General features: G+C 50.2%; 2 protein-coding genes across 2 annotated transcripts; one reads left to right on the forward strand and one right to left on the reverse strand.

Annotated features, from left to right (window-relative positions):
• The first annotated feature begins 747 nt into the window (after positions 1-747).
• Positions 748-2,385, forward strand: LOC128272506 (ubiquitin-like protein 7). The gene is made up of 2 exons (XM_053010329.1): positions 748-955; positions 1,028-2,385. The coding sequence occupies exons 1-2, from the start codon at positions 808-810 to the stop codon at positions 2,206-2,208; spliced, it is 1,329 nt and encodes a 442-aa protein (XP_052866289.1). The 5' UTR covers positions 748-807; the 3' UTR covers positions 2,209-2,385.
• A 3,488-nt stretch (positions 2,386-5,873) lies between these two features.
• On the reverse strand, positions 5,874-20,204 carry LOC128270118 (tyrosine-protein phosphatase 10D). The gene is made up of 13 exons (XM_053007523.1): positions 20,187-20,204; positions 15,025-15,550; positions 13,745-13,789; positions 12,025-13,146; positions 11,526-11,957; positions 9,979-11,409; positions 9,861-9,881; positions 9,354-9,588; positions 9,092-9,278; positions 8,773-9,030; positions 8,452-8,710; positions 8,270-8,389; positions 5,874-6,649 (listed from the first exon to the last, which is right to left on the reverse strand). The coding sequence occupies exons 1-13, from the start codon at positions 20,202-20,204 to the stop codon at positions 5,874-5,876; spliced, it is 5,430 nt and encodes a 1,809-aa protein (XP_052863483.1).
• Positions 20,205-22,689: the final 2,485 nt, after the last annotated feature.

Here is a 22,689-nt window from a genome sequence, read left to right on the forward strand (position 1 = left end):
TCGTTCGGGTCTCCTCTGTGTTTGGAGGCAGGAACAGGTGAATTTCCAGCTGGTCAGTGAATTGATCGTTGAGTATTTATCAAAATACTGATCATATTTCCAATTTTGTGGCGGCAGCGCGTGAAGTTGTTTACTAGTTGTGTAAATTGTAAAGGTAACCGGTTCACTGTCGACTTTGGCGTTGAAGTCCCCAGACTCCCAGAAATACTTTCAAGTTCCTTTTGGGGAAATATTACTATTTGCGAGCAAACTCTGTGCCATCCTGAAAAAGCACAAGATTTATAATCTGACGGTAGCTGATGAAATTTTAACAGAAATGGGTTCATTGTACCCTGGAATACCAAGCAATGTTGGAAAACGCGTTCAACCTGAAAAAGGAACTCGAACCCGTGTCATGTGGTTTTTGTACCGCGGTTTAAGTGAGATAACCGATGCCTTTGCTTTGATAAATTTTGCCTTAAAATGATTATCGATTTATTACAGGAAATGGGCTCGAGGAACATTTCATTAACCAACGGGAATCCAGGAACGTATTCCTGAATTTCTATGTTGATGAGGTACCGTTACACGCTTCGAATTCGAATCGCTAATGGTTGGGCTGCGTCTTTGGTTTGCTTGCGTTCAGCACGCAGCCTGAGGGCTAACACGGCGCACACATGACGCGAAATGTCAATCTCGTTTTGACTGTCTCATTGTTTGGGTTCTGCGATTACGCGCAGCACAGACACTTTGTTTTCGTCGCCGTGCAGAGGGTGCACAAAACCGCAAGCGGAATCGTCGGCCAAGTTTCGGACCGTGGCCACAACGATGGCGATTATCTACCTCGGTGTACATTTGCCGTTCAAACCGTACCAGAAGCTCAAGGTGGACAACGTTGATCTCACCAGCGGAACGGAGTCCCTGCGCACGGTGGCAGCCAAGCTGATCAAGAGCGACGTGGCGAAAGATGATTTCGGTAAGGGGTGTAAGCAGAGAGGGTCAAGGCCGATGCTGGCTTATTTTCTATATGGTTTCGCCTTGTTGGTAGTGTTTATTTACTGCGGTACGCAGCTCAACACAGACGACACACTGCAGAGCAAAGGCATCGGCGACGGGTCGATGATACACGTCGTGCAGAAGCGCCGGGAACCGGATGATTCGGCCGCCGGTCAACAGGAACCCTTCACCGAGGCCGACGTGCAGGAAGTGCTCGGCATCTGGCGTACGGTCGATTCGTCCAACTTCCAGAAGGTCCGGCAGCCCGAGTTTATGAAGAACGCGCTCGACGCACATCCGGCCATCCGGGGCGATCTGTTCGTGCTGTCGATGCTCAAGGACCCGATCCTCCTGTCGTCGATGCAGCAACCGGAAACGATACGCCGGGTGGCCGAAAAGCACCGCGTGCTGATCGATGCATCGCGGGCCATCGTACAGCTGCTGAACTCGAAGATACTCTTGAAGGTCAACAACTACCATCTGTCGGCACCGATGGACAATGCGCTGGACGACCCGCTGTCGGATTCCTCGTCGAGCGACGAGAACACTGCCTCACCGACCACCTCGAGCGCGGTCACGTTGCGCCGCATTACGCCCGAGCAACTCGCCTCGGCCCTCGCTTTCGCTACCGGAAGCGGCCCGACCGCTGGTAGCGGTTCATACAACTCACTGTCGAACATTTCGCAACGCGATGCGGACAGCCGCGAAAGTCAGCAGGAGCAAACGGGCATGGAGGCCACCACTAGCCAACCTTCCACTTCCGGCACGGCCGGTGCTGGAAGTGCAGCCGCCACGGCAGGCAACGTTTCTTCGACCGACCGCAACATTACGTCTTCCATGATGATGGACGCGATTTCGATGATTTTCCAGCAACGGGACCAACAGCAGCGCGAAGAGGCCGGTGGTGCTTCGGCGAGTGGAAGTGGTTCCGGCGGTGAAAGCAGCAGTCGCCCACTGCCTACCGGGAGCGACGAGCCGATGGACACGAGTCCACCGGCAGCGGCACCGGGTGCTGATGAAGCGGCGGCCGCTCCGATGGGTGACGACCTGGGAGCGCAAACACAGTCGCAGCACACGAGTATCGCGGCACGCATGGGACGGTACCGGACGGAGCTGGAATTGATGCGCGAAATGGGTCTCGCTGACACCGAAAACAACCTACAGGCGCTGATCGTGTGCAACGGAAACGTGGAATCGGCTGTGAATCTCGTCCTGAGTTGCATGAACAACTGAGAACCGTCCGACTGAAGGCGGCCGTCTCCCAGGTGACTGAAAGCGTAGGTTTAATAAAGGTTACTCGATTTTCGGGTACTCCACTCGTTGCTAAGGAAGCGATAACCGATACGGAACGCTTTAAATAAAGCACTGTCATGAACAAAGCCGCGTTTGGCTGGAAAAATCCAACTTCGTGGTGGTCAATAATTTGTGTCAAAACCCGAAACAGTATCGGAAAGCGACTCCCTAATTAGAAGCTATCGACGATGCCCTTAGGTGTTCAACGATTGTGGCCCACTAACAGTCACTGCACAGTTTTGTTGGTTCAGTTTGTTCTTTTATTCTTTGAGTAATTGATATGACGTTTTCCGTGTTTCGTTCCCTCGCAAAACGTGTGTAAAACGTACGGAAGCATTAATAAATCGGGTAGCTAACGATCGTAGCTGTTGTGCCGGTTTGGTTATCGTTGCGAACAGTAATTGTTTGTTTTGCGTGTCTCTAGTCTACTTTCGTCTAGTTTATTCGTCGGTAGGTATAACGGTTGAATTACGGCCCGCACTGAGCGCTGCGGTATTTTCGAGTTCAGCTTGTAAAGTTCCAACACGGTTAATTCGCTGTGTGTAAAAGTGTGTATATCGTCGAAAAGGAAAAAGAGAGTGTGTGGTCCATTCGCTCGGAGGAAAGTACTTCGTTCGGATCGGTAGTGACGTGTTAGAGTAAATGGTCAGCATAACGCTGTGTGGGAATACTTTTGAATGGAAGTACAAACAACGCGTGTTTCGAGCGCTAGCGACCGTTATTCGCCTAGAAGTACTGATGGCTGGTGATACTTAAAATGAGATTATTGTACGGCTTCTTCTCACGCACCACATCGTTCTATCGTCCCTGAATATGCCGCTTCTCAGCCGGTTTACGTTGTCCAAAAAGGTCCTGCGCAATCGTAAGCTACCCTCCTCCATACGTTTCTAGTTTCCCATTCTTTTAATACAACTAGCAACTAATTATTGATAGTAAAACATGGATTGCAATGCGTGTCCACTACGCAACTCTTACCAATATGTACAACAAGACTCGATTTAAAACGACAAGGAGAAAAGAACTACTAAACATAAGGAAGAAAACGGAAAACTTGGCGCTGTCTTAAGCAATCCGCGTGTGATTCGGCTCTTCGATCGAGATTAAATAAGTGCAGAACGGATCCCGTACCCTGTTGTCGTGTTCCTTTCGATGCCCGTTCTGTGTCGATTCATTCACTTTTCCTGTGTCCACCGCTCACACGCCATCGCTTGTCTTTTTTCGCACCGATTAGCTCTCGGTTTGCGGTTTTGTTGTGCCACTTGTGCCTACTTCTATTAAATACTTTCACCCGTTGGCCTTTGCACATGCTTTCTACACGGTTTTACACACACTACACTGCTATGTTTGACACGTTTGGCTGGTTCAGGGGGTCCTTGGGGGCAACTATTCGCTTTCGTACACAGTGGACATTATATTTCTACTACTACGCGCGCTCCCCGTGTTTTTATGTCCTTAGAGCTCTTTATGTTGATTCTTTTAATGATGTTTTTTTGATTATATTGGGTAAGAGTTTATCGCTTTTCCACCGAGAAAGCCTTTTTGCGATTCAATATTCTAAGTCGATCTTTTTATATGCATCAGTTTTTATGTCGTGTTTATGGAAATCTTTTTCATCGTATTGGTATATGTTTTTCTTGGGTTCTACCCATTTGGTAAGGAGATTTCACGCATGAGATTAGTGTGGGGGTATACGTAAGGAGGTTTACAAATTTTGTTTCATCTCGTTTAAACGTCCGCTTACGCAGATTCTGTTTCGTTCAATATTATTATAGTCATGGGACACGATTTACTTTTATCCTATTTACCTGCAGGGCTTACGGCCGCCGCTCTGTTTAACCTTTATCGAGAGGGGAGAACCAGAGGTTACAGGTTTACAGTGATATAGGTTTTACAATGTTTAAAACGCCCTCCAATATACATTCACACATAGCACTAGAGCACCGCTGAAATGGACTATGGCCACCATTGTCAAAACAACATCATACGATCGATCAGCATCTATCATACGTCGCTAACGCTATGATACTCCCCCCGGGTATTCGAGCTACTGCCTTTCGGCTTCAACATTGACCAAGCTTTACTGGCGACAGACGCTGAGAAGTGCGTTATGCGGTCCCCGCGGAGCAGCTTCCAAACGTTCAAAACGCTTTTGGTTTGCAAAACAAGCCGCACGCAACGCAACTGCCGCAACGTCTTCAGTGCCTGGGCCTGGGTTAAGTAGTAATTACAACTGTTGTAGCACACTCAACTTGCCATTCCTTGCTTGTTGTTGAGAAAATAATGTAAAATGGTTGATCACTTGTCGCTTGTGTGTGTGAGCATCACACTCCAGACGCACGTCGTTTCAGGTTCACGTCGTTGCTGATGGAATTACATACCGGATTCGGCGATCCCTTCGTCATCTATCATCGGCCGGCAACCGGGAGTATCGGGGGAGAGAAACAAACAACATTCAATTAGTGGGCGATCGTAGATCAGTTCGACAATCCGTGTTCGGACGTTGGGATGCATTGCATGCCGTTGCTGCATCAGCCGCAACGTTTCAAATAGACAAACAAACGCGAAACATAACGACAAACATCATGCTGGAAAATTGAGGGGATGGTAACTGGTCAATCATCGTCAATTTGCTGAGATACTTTGGGACTAACATTCAGCTAAGTGTTTGTATCATAAAAAGGGTGCCAATGTAAAAACGTAGGAACGTGGGTGTATGAATGTTCTTAAAAGCAAGTGCACAAACACATTTTTTCGGGCAGTTTTTTTATCAACTCATTAATGTTGGAACATCATCATATTGGTTTCGTTTTTGAATTAAGCTCGATGGTAAACTACATAAAGTTACAAACAATAAAGCAGAGGTTAGTAAGAAGCACACAAGACAGTGGGGTTAAACATGTTCAACATTAAAACCAAGAATACACGCTAACTGGTAGGAGGTATACAGAAACGAAAGTGTGCTACCAACCCATTTCTCGAAGTTTTAGATACAGCTCATCGCTAATGCCATTACCACCACCAACGACCATACCGGCGGCAATGCCACTACCCCCCACGAGACGGTCGCCATTGCAGCCGCCTCCAGCGCCTCCGCCCGATGGCGATCCGCAGAGATTGTTATCCTCGTCCACGATCACAATGATGTCGTCGTCCTGCTCGTCTTCCTCTACCTCTACGTAGCTGTGGTGCTTGTACCGGCCCCCTCCAGCTCCAGCTGCAGCACCACCCGCAACGGGAACTGCAGCACCAACCATGGCGGCTGCCACTGCTCGAACATTGCGCTCGTTTCGCCGGTGCAACAGTAGCTGCCGCTGCTCGTGCGATCGTTCATCCTCCTCCTCGTCTTCATCGTCGTCCTCGTCTCGTGCCACTCGGCCTCCACCGTCGCCTGCCAGATGATCGACCTCTACGTCGTCGCCTTCGTCGGATCCGTCAATACCGTCGTCGATCTCCGTCTCGTCGTCCTTCGTTGTGCGATCGTCATCATCCACGCGCAAAATGATCACGTTCGAGGCGTTGCTATTTACATGGCTGTCGTTTTCGTTGATAGCGATTACGATGCTGCTCCGACCGCTGCTTCGATTGTCGCTATCGTTCTCCAACTGTCATCTTTCTTCCTTCCACAGCTTCCCACTGATCGTGGCCCCCGTTGGCGGTTGGTGGCCCGAAGGAAGATGCTGAGCTGGAGGCAGCGGTTGCTGCTGCTGCTGTGGTGGCAATTGGTTCTGTGGGTCGACGACACAATTAAGCGACTCTCCCTTGCCACCCAGCACGCTGCCGTCACTGTTGCAGAACACCAGCGATCGACGATCCTGTGGCTGATCCCCCCGGACGCCGGTTAGCGAACGGCGTTTGCAGGGACTCGACTCGTAGCCACTGTTGGCACTGTTATTGCTGTTCGTTCCGTTACTCCCGATCGATCGCTCGTCCATCCCGGAGGAGGCTGGATCGCGATCGTTATTGCTGGAGCTCGTGCTTGTGCTATTCGTGTGCTGCTGCTGCTGCTGCTGTTGCTGCAACTGATTATCACCGATCGGTACCGTGGCGACGGCGATCACTGTGTGCTGTTGTACTTTGGAAACTATCATCAACCCATCCACCGTCACCTCGACTTCCTCGTCTTCTTCTTCGTCGAGCAGCTCCTCTTCGGTGGTTTCTCCGTTGGTGCAGTGCCGCTGTTGCAACTGTATCTGCACCAACTCACCGCCCTCAATCGATCGCGGCCCCGATCCTCCTGCTCCTCCGGAAGAGGCCACACTGCGTCGGCGATCCAGCTCGCCGTTTTCAATCGCGATCGATTGCTCCGTTGTTCCGGCTTCGTCATCTTCCGGTCGATTCTCGATCAGTAGCTGTTCCTCCGACTGTTGGTCATCTCTCGGTTCTGCCGGAGGGTCACCGTGTCCAGCACAACACGACACATTCGACAGCAGCGGACATTATGGCGCCCAAGCAAAGGTGTAAGCCCAGCGATCGAGCCCGATGTGCAACAGATTGAACACGGTGCGCCACCAGTACCCGGGGATTGTAAGTGAAAACACGGTTAAGAGATCCAATCCAACCACCCGAAGCCCGTGAATGGAGTTGATACGTGTACGCGCACGAAGGTACGGCACGATACGAAGCCACAGGCAGTGCACAGAATGTTGGCGTTTGGTGAATGTTGCGTTTCGTGTTCGTTTGTTTTGTACAAAAGAAGCGCACACCCGAAGGTTTCGGGCCGTGGTTTTTATAGTTGAAAGTAGGAAAGTGAAGAGAAATGTAGAAAAACATCAATAGTAAACGCGATCGATGATCGAGGAAACACGCTATAACCGACCGTTCGATGGGGGCAAAGAAAGGGTCTAAGATTGGTCAAGAAAGTTACATCACGAAAACCACCTGGAAACTGGAACAGCCCCGGGGAAGACCTCCTTAAACGCAGGTCAACCGGGTCTGTGAATCACTGAGATGTCCGTATATCGTTTGGTTTAGCATACTTTCATCTGTTGTTTTTTTTTTGTTTGATTTTTATTGCATTGGTTTGTGACGGCCATCGGTTACCGACGTTCGGAGTCGGTAGTGACGGGAAAATGAAAATAGAAACAACAAAAAGTATTGAAAATAATTCAGAAAAATAGTGTAAAAGAATCAGAACGGACGATAACGGATGATGACACGGTGGAGATAAAGCATGATTTTCAAAGGAAACAAAAATGCGTAGAAAAACCCTATATTAAAGATTAAAAGTCATGTCCAAAAACAGCAGCTAGACACAGAATAGCATCCACGAAAAGGTCGAACGGTGACGCTTGAACGCAACATTTTTGTTAACAGAATTCACGTCACTCTACTCGGTACTCGGTTATTTGATTGATTAAATTGGTTATTTGACGTAATAATTAAAGAAGTTACGTTGTATTTGGTTGTTATCTTTTGTTAACTATAAGTCAGTAGGTTGCTGTTCCCCGAATAGCGTGGGACTTTCTCTTGGTTAGTGGTGAAATGAAGTTAATTGTAATTAAAACGTAGCTAAAGCAATGTTTTAGTCAAATTAGTCAGTGCATTTTAGTAATTGAACAAATAAACCGGATGGGCCACGTGTGAGTAAAGAAGTAGGGCTATAAAAAACAACCGATGAAAATCTACTAAACAGAACCGCAAGATAATCCGCGGTCGGAACCTCGCGGTCTAAAGAGGGATACTATCCGCGCGAACACTAGCCGATGAAAATTAGCCGTTAGCAGATGAATCTGAATGCTCTATAGGCGCCATGGGGACGGCCACACATCGGGACGCGTTAGATGTTTTCCGAGCGAAAGGCGACGAATGAGGGCAACGTACTGATTCACGCGAGGAAGGCTGCCCGTTGCCGCTTCACGTGAAACAATATCTCTTGCGGGCACCGAATAGTTGTACCGCTCATAGATAGATTCGTGAGGCGGATGCGCATTGGTAAGTTTTGTTACTCGCTTCATTGCGTATGGTTTGATCGCTCGGAACCGCATGCCCAACGAATACGTACCTTCGTAACCTTGATTGTCATGAATCTCACGCTCCGTTCCTTCTTTACCCTCGAGGACCACCAGCAGACATTGGTGGATGCAGATGTACTGTTGCTCGGTTTGCACCATCCAGACACGTTCTGTGAAAATGCAAGGCCAATTAACTTCCGGTGTATTTCAGCAACTTCGACTTCGAATGTACCTTTTCGCATTGCCCAGACGATACCAAAGATGTCGACATAGTCGGACACCTGTATCTGCTGAAGTATCCTATCGAGCGTAATGAATGTACCGGAGCGCCCAACACCGGCACTACAGTGAACCACGATGGGTCGCTGATCCGGTCCGACCCGTTCGCGGAAGGCACGCACGAATCGTGCCAGTGTTTGTGGTGGATTTGGCACACCGAAATCGGGCCACGTAGTGAAGTGGAAATGGCGTATGATGCGCTGCTGGTCACCCTACAGATTGTACAATAGCGCCGTGAAACACCCATTAATACGCCAGGGACCAGATTGCTTACCCTCGTCATCATGAACTCCGTGATGACCCAATCGGGATAGTGACTATCGTTGAGCAGCGTCACTTTAATGTCCCCGTAGTAAACGGGAACGGTGTCATGCGGCCAGTAATGGTCACACTTCTCGCGACCCTTCTCAAAGGTTCGCGTCAGCATAACGATCGCGCGCGAGTTGCTCTCCCAGCACATGCGCCAGAAATCATCGCGCGTCGAGTGAAGCGGACCCTGCGTCACAATAAACTCTCGTGGCGAGTTGTGACCCTAAAACGGGGCATAGTTAGAAGCAAACATCTCGAAATTAACCGGCTGATCGGCAGCTTACCGGCACATAGTTAGCGTTGATATAATCCGATCCTTCCTCGTCGTCAACCGGTTGCAACTTGAACCGCGAGTGGTCATAGGGTAAAATGTTGGTAAAACGATTCTTAGGCCGATTGCAAGGGAGGTCCGCGAATGTGCACGGTTGATCGCGACCGACATGCTTCAGTTCTTCGAACTCTTCACTAAACCTGTAGCAATGAGCAAAGAAGTGTTAGTACGTTACTCTTAGCCGATCGGGAGTCGGAAGGGGTGTTCCCAATTACCTAAAGTCAGAATCAGCCGACATCAGGCGATAGTGTTCGGCAAAGTTCTTCACCAGAACGGGACGGCTTGTCTCGATGGTGCTGTCAGGAAGCGACATATTGTCATTGGTCCGCTGTTCGGCCGTTTTCCGGCCCGTGTGACGTCGACGGCGGATAAATAGCACCACGCCGACCAGCATAAGTATCAGCAGCAGCGGAACGGTGATCGAGACGATCAGCGAAGTATTGTCTTGGGCTGAGTGGGAGAATGTAGCAACAATACATTAATTGAAGATCTTTGACGTAGTGGATAACATAGCAGAAAATCATGCAGGAAAAGATTACTCAAAGTAGAAGAGAACATGCGGGAAAATGATTCACCTTCTGGGAGATGAGAATACAAGAAACGGGTCTGAGCGGGACGTAAAGAAAAATAAATGAAACCATGGGGAGGAAATGAGGAAACGCTGTACAAAATGCACTCGAGACAAACGACTTGCAAACCAAAACAGAAAGAGAGGCGCTTACCATCCACCGAAAGAAGTGCAGCTTTGTTTGTTTGCAAAAGTAGAGAGAATGGTATACGAAATTGTGTATTGATAAATCGTGTCGATCGTTCGCACCGCTTAGTGCAACAAATGCCTACCTGTGCGGATCGGGTAACTCCAGGCCGTATCGGTGAACTTGTCCGGTGCGGTGAACGCTCTCACCTTCACATAGTACGTGGTGCCCGACTTTAGCGCTCCATTGCAGTAGCCCGTCTTCTTGGCGTCACAGTTCTCCGTGCCGATGGTGAAGTCTTCCACGGAACTGTTCTTGAACGGATAGTACGGTTCGATCACCTGATACGGTGGCCACACGCTGTACGACTGGACGTCACGCCAGCTGGGCATCTCCAGCCCGGATGCATTCTTCGAATCGTCCTCCGCAATGATGATCGTGTAGGTCGTGACCACACCGTTCTGGTCGCTAAAGTAGTGCTTACGGAAGCGTATCTCGATCGTCGTGGCACTGCTGCCGACCTCGGTGGGGACGACTTGCGTTTCCGGTTTGGGCGGTGCCAGAATGGGCATCTTCTGCTTCCAGATATGCTCCGGTCCGTATCCGATGGCCGTTTTCGCCTGGATTCGGAACACGTACGATTTGCCCGGCTGCAGGCCCTTGATGGAACCGCGCAGCTCGTTGGGCCGGAAGTCCTTCACCTGCGTGTGCTGCGAACCATCTAATCCGTACGTGATGGTAAACTGTCGGATAATGCCGTTCTGCTCGTTCGGTGGCAAAGACCACTCGAAGGTGATCTCGCTCGGCTGAATGTCGACCGGTGCGAACTTATCCATTCGCCCCGGCAGTGCTTCCTTCGTCTGGAAGTTGGCCGAAATGGGCAGCGAAACGCGAAGCACGCTCGACTCGGTACCGGAGCGGACCACGACGGTGAACGTGTAGTTACGGTGCGGCTTCAGGTCCGTGATGATGATGTGATTGTTGACGGTGTAGTTCTGTACGTAGTGCGAGTCGTTCATCAGATACTGTATCTCGAACGCCGTGTATTCGCCCTTCGGAATGTCCCACTTCAGGGCGATCCAGGTGTCGTTGATACCGGTTGCATCGAGCATCGTTATCGGATCGGGGAACATACGATCCTGGCGCTGGATCGGTTGACTGGACACCTTACCGCTCACGGTCCAGACGGTAATGTTGTACAGCCGGCCAGGTGTCAGCCCGGTGAACGTTACCTTCCGGTCGGTGTCGTTCGCTAGTTTCTCCTTGTCCGGAATGCTGGGATCACCGAGCGAGAAGCGGTACAGGTCAAACTTGGACGACTGCTGCGGAGTCGGCGTGTAGCTGAGCGTGACCGTGTCACGGGTGTGCATGTTGTTGACAATTAGCACCTCCGACTGGATCAGGGGCATGGTGCGCGTCTGCAGCTTCGTCACATCGCTCGTCAGCCCGTACGAGATGGTTTGTATCTTAAAGTTGTACATCACACCGGACATCAGATCACCGATCAGAAGGCGCACCAGCGGCGGTTCTTCGACAATCTTCTCGTCATCAGTCAAAGTGCCGGGATACGGTAGAACTGTAAAAAAAAAGTCGTGGGTTTTTATAGTAACCATCGACGTTAAAACCTTCCTTTCGACCTTTCATTTCTGTAGGTCGCTAGGTTAGATTCCGTATTTATTCTCTTCCACTTACTCGTGTTGGTTTCGGTGAAGTTTTTCATCGACAGCTGCTCTGGCTGTTCGGTTGGCCACCAGTTGATGATGTACGTTTCGACGCGTCCCTCGGGACGGGGGAATTCCAGCGTGATGTTGTTCGAGTCAACGAGCGGTGCAATGTTCGAGACCGGGTTGGGCCGCACGGTTTGATTGACCTGCTGCGGGTTCGGGCTTTCCACGCCGTAGCTTACGGTGTTCACCTGTATGGTGTACTTCTCACCCGGTGTCATGTCGGTAACGTCCGCTTCGGTTGCTTTCACCGACGGCAATCGTATCCACTGCTTCTCGCTTTCGGTCCGGTAGCGGATCGAGTACTCAGTGAACTCGGACCGTTCCGGCGGTTTCCAGTGCACAAGGACCGAGTTGCTCGTCACCTTCTCGATGGTCATGTTTCTCGGTGGGTTAGGATCTGTGGACGTTACGATTTTTGGTTAGCATTTTGATGAACTGCCCCAACGATCGTACTATATACTCACAAACTGCCTGGAAGTACGAGTGAGGTTCACTGCGCAGATTGTGGCTAACGGCGAACACCTTCACCTCGTAGCCCGCCCCGGGGTAGAGGTTCGTGAACACTAGCCGACTTTCGGTGGTCAGGATCGTCTTGCCATCGTTGGTGTCGTTGCGTGTGTACGTCACCTCGTACTTATCCTGCTTCGAGTTCACGTCGCTCTTCCAGCTAATGTTGAGTCCCTCGCGGATCGACTTCAGGTCTTCGATGATCGGTGACGACGGTCGCGTCACAACGAAGATGACCGTCTCGTTGGACTCCATCTTGCGCGAAAGGGCCTGCACCGTCACGGAGTAGTTCCGGCCCGGCAGGAGCGTCTCAAGGGCGAACGACGTCATGTTCGTGCTCATCGTGCTCGAGTCACCGTTGTTCGTCTCCAACTCGTGGTAGCTGATACGGTACTCGTCCTGCGTGCTCAGCTCGTCCGGCTTCCACGAGATGGTGATCACGCCCGTCTTGCTGTCGGTGTACGAGTTCATCTGCTTCACGGGCAGCGGTTTCAGCGTGACGTCACCGCTGGCCGGCCACGACGTCACCTTGCCGGACACGGTCTTCACCACCACTTGGTACGTTTTGCCCGGATCCAGCTTCTCCTTCCTTTCTTCCGGACCGTCCTTGAACTCGAGCCAAATGATGTTCTCGTAGTCGTTCCGCAGGACCACTTGCTGGCGGCGGGCAGTCGACAGGTTCACCTGGTACTTGTCGAACTCGCTGAAACCCTTCGGCGCTTCCCACATCACCTTGAACGAGTTTTCGGTGATGGACTTCTTGTCGAACGTCACGTTCAGCGGCCGAAGCGGCACCGTCCGGTACTGGGCCGTGGTCGGTAGCGATATTTCGTCCTCGGACATCGTCTGCACGGAAATGTTGTACGCACGGCCCGGCACCAGCCCCTTGAAGGCGGCTTGCGCCGGCCCGGGCGGTTCGCCCTCCTTCTGCACGTACAGGACACTGCCGAGGGCATCCGGTGGTTCGATGGACACTTTGTAGTGCGTGTAGATGCCGGCCGGGTACGGTGGCTGCCACAGCACCAGCAGGGTCGTTTCATTGCGGAACCACACGATAAACTTACCGGGTGTGTTCGGTTCTGGACGGGGAAAGCGACGGAACACACATTAGAGGCAAGTTTTTGGTAAATGTACAAAAATAACGAAACCAAAATAGAGCGGCTTGAATAAAACTGAAGTTAGTGATTAAATAACTAAAAATCTTAAAACAATACAAAGAAACAAACAAAAATATTGTTAATTAAGAATAAAAAAACTATAATCGTTCGGTTCAGTTATGCATTATGCACGCCGAGATTAAAAGAGGTTAGCCAATTAACGGTGTGAGTTTATCAGATGATCATCTAACTAGCTAATAAAGGCACTAAACTTGATTGCATTGCACTTTCATTAAACAGTAAAAGGAATGTTAAAAGTTAGAACCTAATTTCTCGACAAACTGGCACTAATTTACAAAGCAATTCAAGAAACGAATAAATCATCTGTAATTAGCCGCACGAAGGACTGCACAGCAGCATCGGTGGTCAACCTGATGCCCTTCTTCGGACGGGCACGATCGTAATGGAAGCTGGTGGCATGCTTGGAATGCATAACTGAGCGCGTCGTCCCAAGCCAAGAAAGGAAGATAGATAGACCCAGAAAAGAAGCTCTATCGCCGCGTGAGTCGTGCAGAATTACCTCGAAGAATCTTAATGTCCAGCAGATCTTTGTGCCGATAGCGCTCTGTGGGAGCATCATCGTCGACCGCCGTCACCACGTTAGAGCCATTAGTTGTTAGTAAGGTGCGTCCCCCCGCGCCGATGGTACCGCGACGCCAGTTGCAGACGGTTGTTAGTGCAGATTGTTAGTACCATCGGACCATCGGTGTGCGCGAGTGAGTGGTGACCGGTATACGCCAGTTTCGTGAACCATCATCAGCCATCATCAGGAAGCGGAATTTCCAACGATCGCGATCGCCAGTTACCGAGTAGATCGAGGGTTTTGCAAATATTTACGAAAATGTAAGTGTGTGTGTTGGGGTTTGTTTTCCGGATTTCCAAGTTTCGACGAGCGTGAGTACGTGAGGAGTTTGACAAATGTGTGGACCACCGTCGAAACCGGTCCCGACACAGCCGACGAGACATGGAGAGACCATCACCAATCAGCCAACCACCACCCATCGTCATCATCGTAGTATTAGAGAGCGGGCGGGTCCATCATCATTGAAGAGGTCGTCCGCGGTAATTCCAGACAGAGAGAACACGGGGAGAGAGAGAGAGAAACAGAGCGAGCGAAGCGTTATAGCCGGGTGAGCAAACAGCAGAATGTGAAGAAGAGAACGGACAAGGTGAGTTTAGTGGCCGGCCCGCTCTAAATGAATTTGTTAAAACATTATCCATTTAGTGCGGACAGCGCGAAACACAGGCTGGGGGAAGAACCGCAGAGTATGCACTTCAATTGAAACATCCGTTAGCCGCGGCGGGATGTGGCTGGACCTCAATCGAAGCGATTTTGCAAACGATAGCGACAAAGGCTGTGTGTGCGCGCGCGACTGAACTCTGGGTCCGGATTGGGATGCAGTGTCCTACATGATCTTGCAGGCCAAGAAAACCGCGAGAAGGAAGGAAGACGGTACTTTGCCGGTTCACTGCCGCCGCCGGTTCACCTTGAAAGCATCCAAACACCAAACAACCACGGAAATCCCCGTAGAAATCCAATTCCCCACATTCCGATGTTAGGCGTCGGCCCCTCCCCCGGTGGAGGGTGACTGACTGACTCGCGACGACTACTAGAAAGGTTTAGACCGAAAAGCAGGAAGCAAACCGGAGGCACTCTACAGTACTTGCTGGGCTAGTAGTGACCAAAGCACACACCACTCCAGGGGTTAGGCGGTCTGGTGTTTCTGCGCACTCTTGGAGACATTGATTAGACTACTCTTCAGATCACCACCGGCAACTCTTGGCCATCGATCGACTTACTCGTGGTGAAGTTGCGGCTCGTGTAGGCCACCGACTCCTTGCCGTCGTACAGCGTGTACGCCTGCACCTGGTAGGTGGCACCGGGCGTCAGGTCGCGCACCATGTACTGGAACTGAGTGTCCTCGACCGCCGTCGTGTAGTTGGTGGCGAAGCTGTCCGTCAGCCCGAGGATCTTCAGCTTGAACGACGAGTAGTTGCCCTGGGCCGGCGGGCTCCAGTTGATGATCACGTTCTTGCCGTTGCGCGGGATGACGGTCAGGTTGGCCGGCGGGTCCGGCGCCGTCGTAATCGACACCGTCCACGTCAGCCAGTCCTTGTGCGTGGAGTTGGTGTAGTACAGCCAGAAGTTGTAGCGCGTGCCGGGCAGCCCGTTCGAGAACTGTATCTCGTCGCCCACGTCCCGCGAGGCGATCGTCGCGTTCGGCGCCGGGTTGCCGATCGGCGGGTAGTAGTCGAGCCGATAGAACGAGTCGTCCAGACCCTGGTTGCCCGGGATTTCGATCACCAGATCGGCCCCGGCACAGATCTAGAGGGGGGAGAGGAAAAAACAGAGGAAGAACCAATCAGTCTCGCGTTGCATCACGACACATTCCACCGCTAATGACGGCGGACTCAGAGCGGTGCGCTCCCCGGAACCGGAAGATGTAATTTTCCTGTTATCTTACAAACAACTCGAGCGAGCTTCGAGGCCACCGGCCACAACGAGCGAGGCGCGGGGGTCCCAAGTGGTGCACTGATTACGGTAATTTTGTCATTGATCCAATGGCCGCCACCGTTGCGTGGTCGAAGAAAATGACCATTTTCTGCTTCCTCGTGCCAGCATCTTATCCGTACGCCAAAAGCTCATTAAGCGGCGGCGCATGTTTATGGTGGAGCAGCACAGATTATGTGCACCGTTCCGGGGGGTTTGTAGCTTATCAATCTAAGACGAACCGTGTACGAATCTCTTATGAGACCGCTACTCGAAAAGACGATATCAACCTACAACGCTCCGAAAGCATAAAATCGGTGCACACATAATGAATGTCAAGTTTACGATCGAATCAACAGCCGCTCGCCGTGGCGGGAAGTGGAACAAATTGCTCCAGAACATAACACCGCCCAGCCAACAACGGCAAACGATGGTTTAGAGAAACAAATGTTTCAGCCAGCCCACCGTCGCTCCCACGTCGAGGATCCCACACCGAACCATTTCGTCGAAAGGCTTGATCAGCCAAGGGGAAACCCAGGGCCGATGCGCGTCGGGGAGCTCGGTACAACAACTGCGGTTTGTAGAGCTTATAAAAGCAACACGACCGCCCCACATGAGAATGGCCGTGCACGAAGAAACATGCTTACGGGAGACAGAGAGGGAGAGCGAGCAGAAAGAAACATAAAATCGAAACAAGTGAAAAACATACCGCGCCACGTTAGTAAAAGTGAACCGAACAAGTGAAAATTGAAGGCGAGAGAAATGGGATCAAATGCAATGCACAGCCCGGGGGGCGTAACAAAAACAGAAATGAAGATCATGATGCATCGGCAAACGCTGCACCAGCAAAAACCCTTCAAAGAAGACCCTTTGGGTGGACCGAAAAGTGAATCGAAACGTGAACAACCTTAGCCAAAGCAAACAACAAAAAAAACGGCCACCACCGACGACGCGCCAACTTTCACTTCAATCGATTGAACGCATCACATTCGATCGATTTTCACTCGGCCGTGGTGGTCGATTTTGTGGCCGTGTGTGGCTGTGTGTGTGGCCATTTGGGGTACGTACGATCTGCCGGGCCGGGTCGGGCGTGCAAGAAGTGCATAAATTGAAAAATCCCCCATCGAGATGCCTGCCCGCACCAGAGACATCCGTACGTCCAAACGGACGATGCTCGTGGAAAAAAAGCGGAACACAAAACTTGTCTCTAGCGGGCCGTCGACATTGACATCATCGGTAGTAGCCCCGCCGGCGCACAGAATGGGGTTAAAATGGAAAAAAAGTTTTCCATTCGCATGCTGGCCGCTGGATTGGAATGCAAATGTTTCGCAAAACTATTCTCATTTGCATAGCGCATCGATAGTTGGTATGCTGATAATAGTAGGCCTGGCCTGCGGCAGTATCATCACCAGCGGTTGTGGGATATGAAGTTGCGTCGGGCATTGGCTATCCTCCGGTTGCATACATTTACTAACCAAGCTGTTTGAAGGAAGAAAATTGTGCGAAAAAGCAAACTGTAAGCGAATAATTTCCATTAATTTTTCCGTACTTCTTACATAGGAGTCGCTTCTTCCTTATCTTCATATTTAATAATAAAAATAATTCCAGAAGAAAGAAACACTTTTCTTTTTTGCCACGCCCGAGCCCGAATCCGGAGATAAAGTTGTTAAGAAATGCCGAGCACCATCGGTTTTTTCTTCTTGCAAAATAAATAGAAAGCAATGAAAAGCGCGGCGTTCAATTTTTGCAAATTGCACGAATGCCCGACCGCCATCCATCATCGAGGATGCGAAGATGAGAGGGCGCCGCGCGCGTTCCAGCAACCGCGAAGATAATTTGCTTGCCCCGAGTTTTCACATCAATCGATGATGATGATTGCGTGGTCTACCACCACCACCACCTAACTTACTTCCGGTGTTTTTTCCTTTCTTCTTTTCTTTCGGCTCCATGATCGATGGAAAAGCCCAAAACGAAAAACAATCTTCGACACGTGCAGCGACAGAGACGCTGAGGAGAGGAGCAAATAGTTCACCGGCAGTCAATGAAGGTTGGTTTCCACTTAGTGGGGTGCGGCGGGGCCTCTCTGCTGGTAATCATGTAATCAAATGGGTATGCAAATGAGCTTCCCACGTACGTCAAAGGCGGGCGGGCCGGTGGAGGAACACGCCCGAAAATATGCGGCCTCCACTCCCAACTGTCTAAACTACTAATGGAAATGTCTCGTACAGTTCCTTTTTTGTTGGCCAATTTTACGCCGAAATAAAAAAACATAGCAATGCCATTAAAAATGACGTTTCGCTAATTTGGACACATTCGGTCGGAGGCAACCTGATCCACTTTACCTGCGCGTGGGGAACAAATTCGTTTCGCTGTTGTCATTAAGAAACCACAGACCATGGATGTCTCATTACACATTATCGACTTACAATATGGCAAATTAATCCAAAAAATAGTTTCAATTGAAGGACATTTTGCAATAAAAAACCATAAAAGTATGGAGAACACTGATTAAGTACCAGCAAATCTTGAGGGACCGAACATTGATCGTCATATTTCATAGCTATTGCACACAGCAATATGCTGCTTCCCTTCAGACAAAAGAGTGTTCAAGGTAAACTTATTAGAAAATCTTTTTTTTTTTATGTAAAGGCGAAACGCTCATCATCAAGATAGATAATTCTTAAACAAGTCTTGCGGTTTGGAATCATATAAAAAACCAACATAGCAAGCTACTTAATAAAAAGGCTTGAACCACAAGAAAGCTTGCCACAGGTTGACCACAATGAAGGGCATATTTTTGAAGAAGTGCGAACAATTAATTCACAGCACAGGTGCCACGGCTTTGTTCTACCGGACAAAATAAACAAGAAAGGGTCTTTTCCAAAACATCCATAAAAAGGTTAGTATTTAATTTAATTTAATTCAATAATGCACCTCTCACTCAGCTAAAGCATATGACTTCAGCATTTTAAAGCCTGCAGTTTTATAACGATTTTAACAAATTTTATTCAACGATAAACCATTAATAACGAAATCCATTGAAGAAAAGTTTTACGTTTTCTCTAGAATTATCAGTACGAACAGTAACCATAAACCGAATAAATTCCAAGTATTTCGCATTGAATGGAACGATTCATACCGAGCGAAAATGTGCCTTGTTGTGGTTAAAGACGCTTTTCCTCGAAAAGCCGTCATCAGTGTTACTGATTGAGAGTTTCCGAGCGTGCGCGCGATACAAAAAGCTCCTTTCCATTGATGCTCGCTTCGCGCGTAAAGCGCAGAATTGCAGCAGAATGTTGGTAGATTTTAATTGCATACCAAACTCTGTCGCAACACCGGCGGAATTGCAAAACCGGCGGCTTACTTTCGCGCACCTGATACTACGACTCCGCATTGCTACTCCGGTCCCGGGCGCCAATCAGTTTTCCAATTCATATCTTCGTATCTTGGAAAACGTGCCCCGTGTGGCGCGCGCGCGGCTGTTTGACTAGAAAATGCTGTCGACGTGGCGAAATATGTCCGTCGCGAGGGTCGACAGTGTAATCTACTAGCTCGCGCGCGCGCGCGGCTGCTAGCTTTTGCTCGGGTGCGCCCCGTGTGTTTACGCGTGAAAACCATGCTGCGATTATGGCACGTGCGGCCGTCCGGCTGGCTATGATAAGGAGTTGAAACGGTTTACATTGCCTCACAGAGAGCCCCCGGGCACCCGGGGTGGTTGAGCACTGTCCAGCGGTCGCCTCGTTTCGAAAGCGACTCGCAACTCAACCCCACCTGTGGCCACGCAAAAAACGCATCCGCCCGCAGTATCCAGTAGCATCGACGGTTGAACACGGTCGTACCAATCGGCGGCGCTGTCAACGTCGCGACTATTGTTCCGGTCGCATCGATCGATTATTTTCGCGTTCCCGCGGCTCCGCGGACGGATGCACTTTTCGCCGTCGCTGACAGGCTCGTTTTCGGCCATCGACCATCGAATATTCAGCGCCCTCCCCCGATTCGATTCCGTCCAAATGGCGAATCAATAAACCTTAACGCACAGTATTTGCCAGAGAAGCGAAAACAACAACCAGAAAACCAAACTCTCATCGAGGGGCCAGGACCGGAAAAGCGAAAGCTTCCGGCACAGAGAGATGCAAACCGGGCGATAGGCCCGGGTTTATGTATAATAAATTAGATTCGAACCGCGGGGGCTGCACTGCGCACTACTCTTCGCTTTGCCGAAATGATGTGTGTGGAAAGTTTCGCCAATTGCGCCACTAATATGCTTTTTAATTATTTGCAAAGCTCGCGAAAAACGTAAGGGGCCCCTCCGCGTTCGTGGGCCCCCGATTGCACATCCAACCCGGGCCGTTGCAACCGTCGTTCTGCGTTGCAATTATTTCGGCAAGGACGCAAAGATTTCACCTTCCAATTTTTATAGAAAGTCTAACCCAGCCGACCCAGTGGCCGCCGGTGGTCGGTGTTGATTTACCGAGCCGCTGCGAACCATGCTGATCAAGCACGTCACGCACGGAGACGATGCATCGGCGGTGTGTGGCCAGTTGACTGCAAGCGCATTCATGACCGTCACTAGTGCACGACCCGAGCGCACCAATTTGCTCGAACTCAGATCACTGTTCTCGGCAGCACTCGGTTTGGAGAGCTGGCAACTGGCCAAACGCCAAGGGTGTGTCGCTCGTTGCGCCAAGACCGCGCTGGTGGGCATTGCGTAAAGTCCACCCCCCACCGCCAACTCTCGGGCCAACCGGCTAGGCTAGTCCGACTAAACGCGGGCGGTGTTTGGAAAGTGAAATTAACCAAAAAACTAAAAGACCCACTTTGCGTTCCCACCACCGCCCAACGATGGTGGTGGACTTAATTTGTGTGCTGAATCGTAGCGATCGGCTGATTGAGATAGACACGCCAGCCAGAGTTGAATGCAGCTGCCGGTGTGGTGCAACGGCAGGAGCTGCACTGCACTAAGTAAGTGTGCGTAACATACAGTGACGGGTCATCTCGGGCGATTTGTGGCAACGCACCGACGGTGGCTAGAAATAATGACTCTCGTGGTAGTTAGTTCGAGTCGCGACCCGGTTAACCGGTGCTTATGCTCCCATGCACACGGTGGTGGTGGTGGCGGACACACTGTCTTCAACGTTAATCGGTCCGCTAAAGAAACGACAACGGGCCACAGGATATTGGTGATGACCCTCAGCACTTGGGGCGATTACAATAAGGATTTCTTTCTGGAGGACCACAAGACTCCAAGATATCGAATCCTCTATTGTTGGGACATTATTCAAGTATTAGGTGTCACGCAAGACGAAGAGACTGGGCCTTTGGAGCTCAACTAGAAACGCCCAGTCTTAATGGGCTATATTTCGAAATAGCCAACTCTTTTCGAATTCAAGTAACCCTTGGGAGAGTCGATGCAATACTGTCGTTAACATTAATGCGATTATGACATGGTCCCGTCATCGTCACAGTCGTCATCCGGTGGTCCACCTTAGTTCTTGGGCAATACTGCTGTTGGGCAAAAGTAGATGAAAATGTCCCACGCATCGAATCGCCGTGTAGCCTCGCCCGCAATTGTAATTCCCATTTGCGACATTAATTTATTCCATTATCGCAATTTGTTGGGACTCGTTTTGATGGGTAAATTGTGTTAAGGCGCTGTGGTCCGGCGACAAGGCATTTTAATGAGCTCGTGGGATGTATTTCTCGATGGCTCGCGTTTGTACAACTGACACCCCGACGGATGGGCTAAACGTTATGTCAACACGTGCTTCTCGAGCGCGCGTGTGCATCGATCGACAACATCAGTGACAACATCATTTCGCGATCGCCCGGTGGAACTGAATCATCTCCCGGGCCATGTGACAAACAGCCGCTAACAGAACCCCGTCAGCGGTCAGGCCGATTAATGGCGCGTTAAAAATACAATCCGCCGACTTCAATTCGCTGACGGTGTGGAATAAATAATCGGCTGTCCGTAACAATTATCAACTCTCGCGTAACAACTTGCGACCAGGGCGAGACCATCGAAAAGGCGATGACGGATTCGCGAATTTCGTCACATTGGCCATAAGAAGTTGGCTCACATGATTCGATTTTTTTTTTTACAGAAACACACCAGAAACGAGAGACCACAGTGCAAAAGTGGACATTGTTGATATGGATGGCTATAAAATGTCTGTCGTAAAGCGAACGTTAATCGAAATGCAAATCTGCTGCCGAGGTACGAAACAGGGGCTAACGCGTCGAGCCCGAGACGTCGGATTTGACAAACAACACCGGAGGACACATTACCCAGCGAGCGGTGCGCGGTGCCCCCCCTCGAGTGTCGTCTGTCCGGAAGTGGGCCAACATCCGGGCGCCATTCGCTGGTGTCGTGAAATTTCCGACAGTGAAACGTGACGACCAAGGATCGTCGTCAGGTTGCGACGCCGGTTGCGGGAGAGGCGCGATGATAGTTATTTCGCTGAGGCCACAAAGTTATTTGACCGTTTGAGCTCTGCAGCGCACAACGCACGCGGGTGCCACCCGCCAATTCCCTCGATGGCAGTTGTGGCGAACTTTGTTATAATTTATTTCGATGTAAAAATGGATCCTCACCAACCCGTTGGGGTCTCGCTTGTGGTGGAGAAAGAAAAAGTGAATCGTAATGGCAGGTGAGCATAAGTTTATGGGCAAAAATAACAGAAAATCGTACGAAACGGAAACGGTCATAAAAGGGTGTTCGTTCGTAAAGGCGACCAACAACTCATTATCGGTATCGTTGCCGGAAGGTTGCAGGACAAATAGCAATTGAGTTAGTCGGGCCAAAAGATACCAAGCTGCCATTTTGATTGGAAAGTACAGAAAGTTCATGTCATGTCGGCACATTAATAGACATTCATTTACTTCATAGATTGAATACTGCTATGGATAACACACGACATTGAAGCTATACCTAAGCTTAAGCAATCTTAAACAATCAAAACGGATATTCAAGC

The sequence above is a fragment of the Anopheles cruzii genome, chromosome 3 (assembly GCF_943734635.1).
Source record: "Anopheles cruzii chromosome 3, idAnoCruzAS_RS32_06, whole genome shotgun sequence".
Taxonomy (NCBI): domain Eukaryota; kingdom Metazoa; phylum Arthropoda; class Insecta; order Diptera; family Culicidae; genus Anopheles; species Anopheles cruzii.

Coding starts and splice junctions, on each gene's coding strand:
- LOC128272506 (XM_053010329.1), top strand. CDS start 808: ATGGCGATTATCTACCTCGGTGTACATTTGCCGTTCAAACCGTACCAG. Junction 956..1,027: donor CGTGGCGAAAGATGATTTCG/GTAAGGGGTGTA, acceptor CCTTGTTGGTAG/TGTTTATTTACTGCGGTACG.
- LOC128270118 (XM_053007523.1), bottom strand. Junction 13,147..13,744: donor GGACATTAAGATTCTTCGAG/GTAATTCTGCAC, acceptor TTCCCCGTCCAG/AACCGAACACACCCGGTAAG. Junction 8,711..8,772: donor CGGAGTTCATGATGACGAGG/GTAAGCAATCTG, acceptor TACAATCTGTAG/GGTGACCAGCAGCGCATCAT.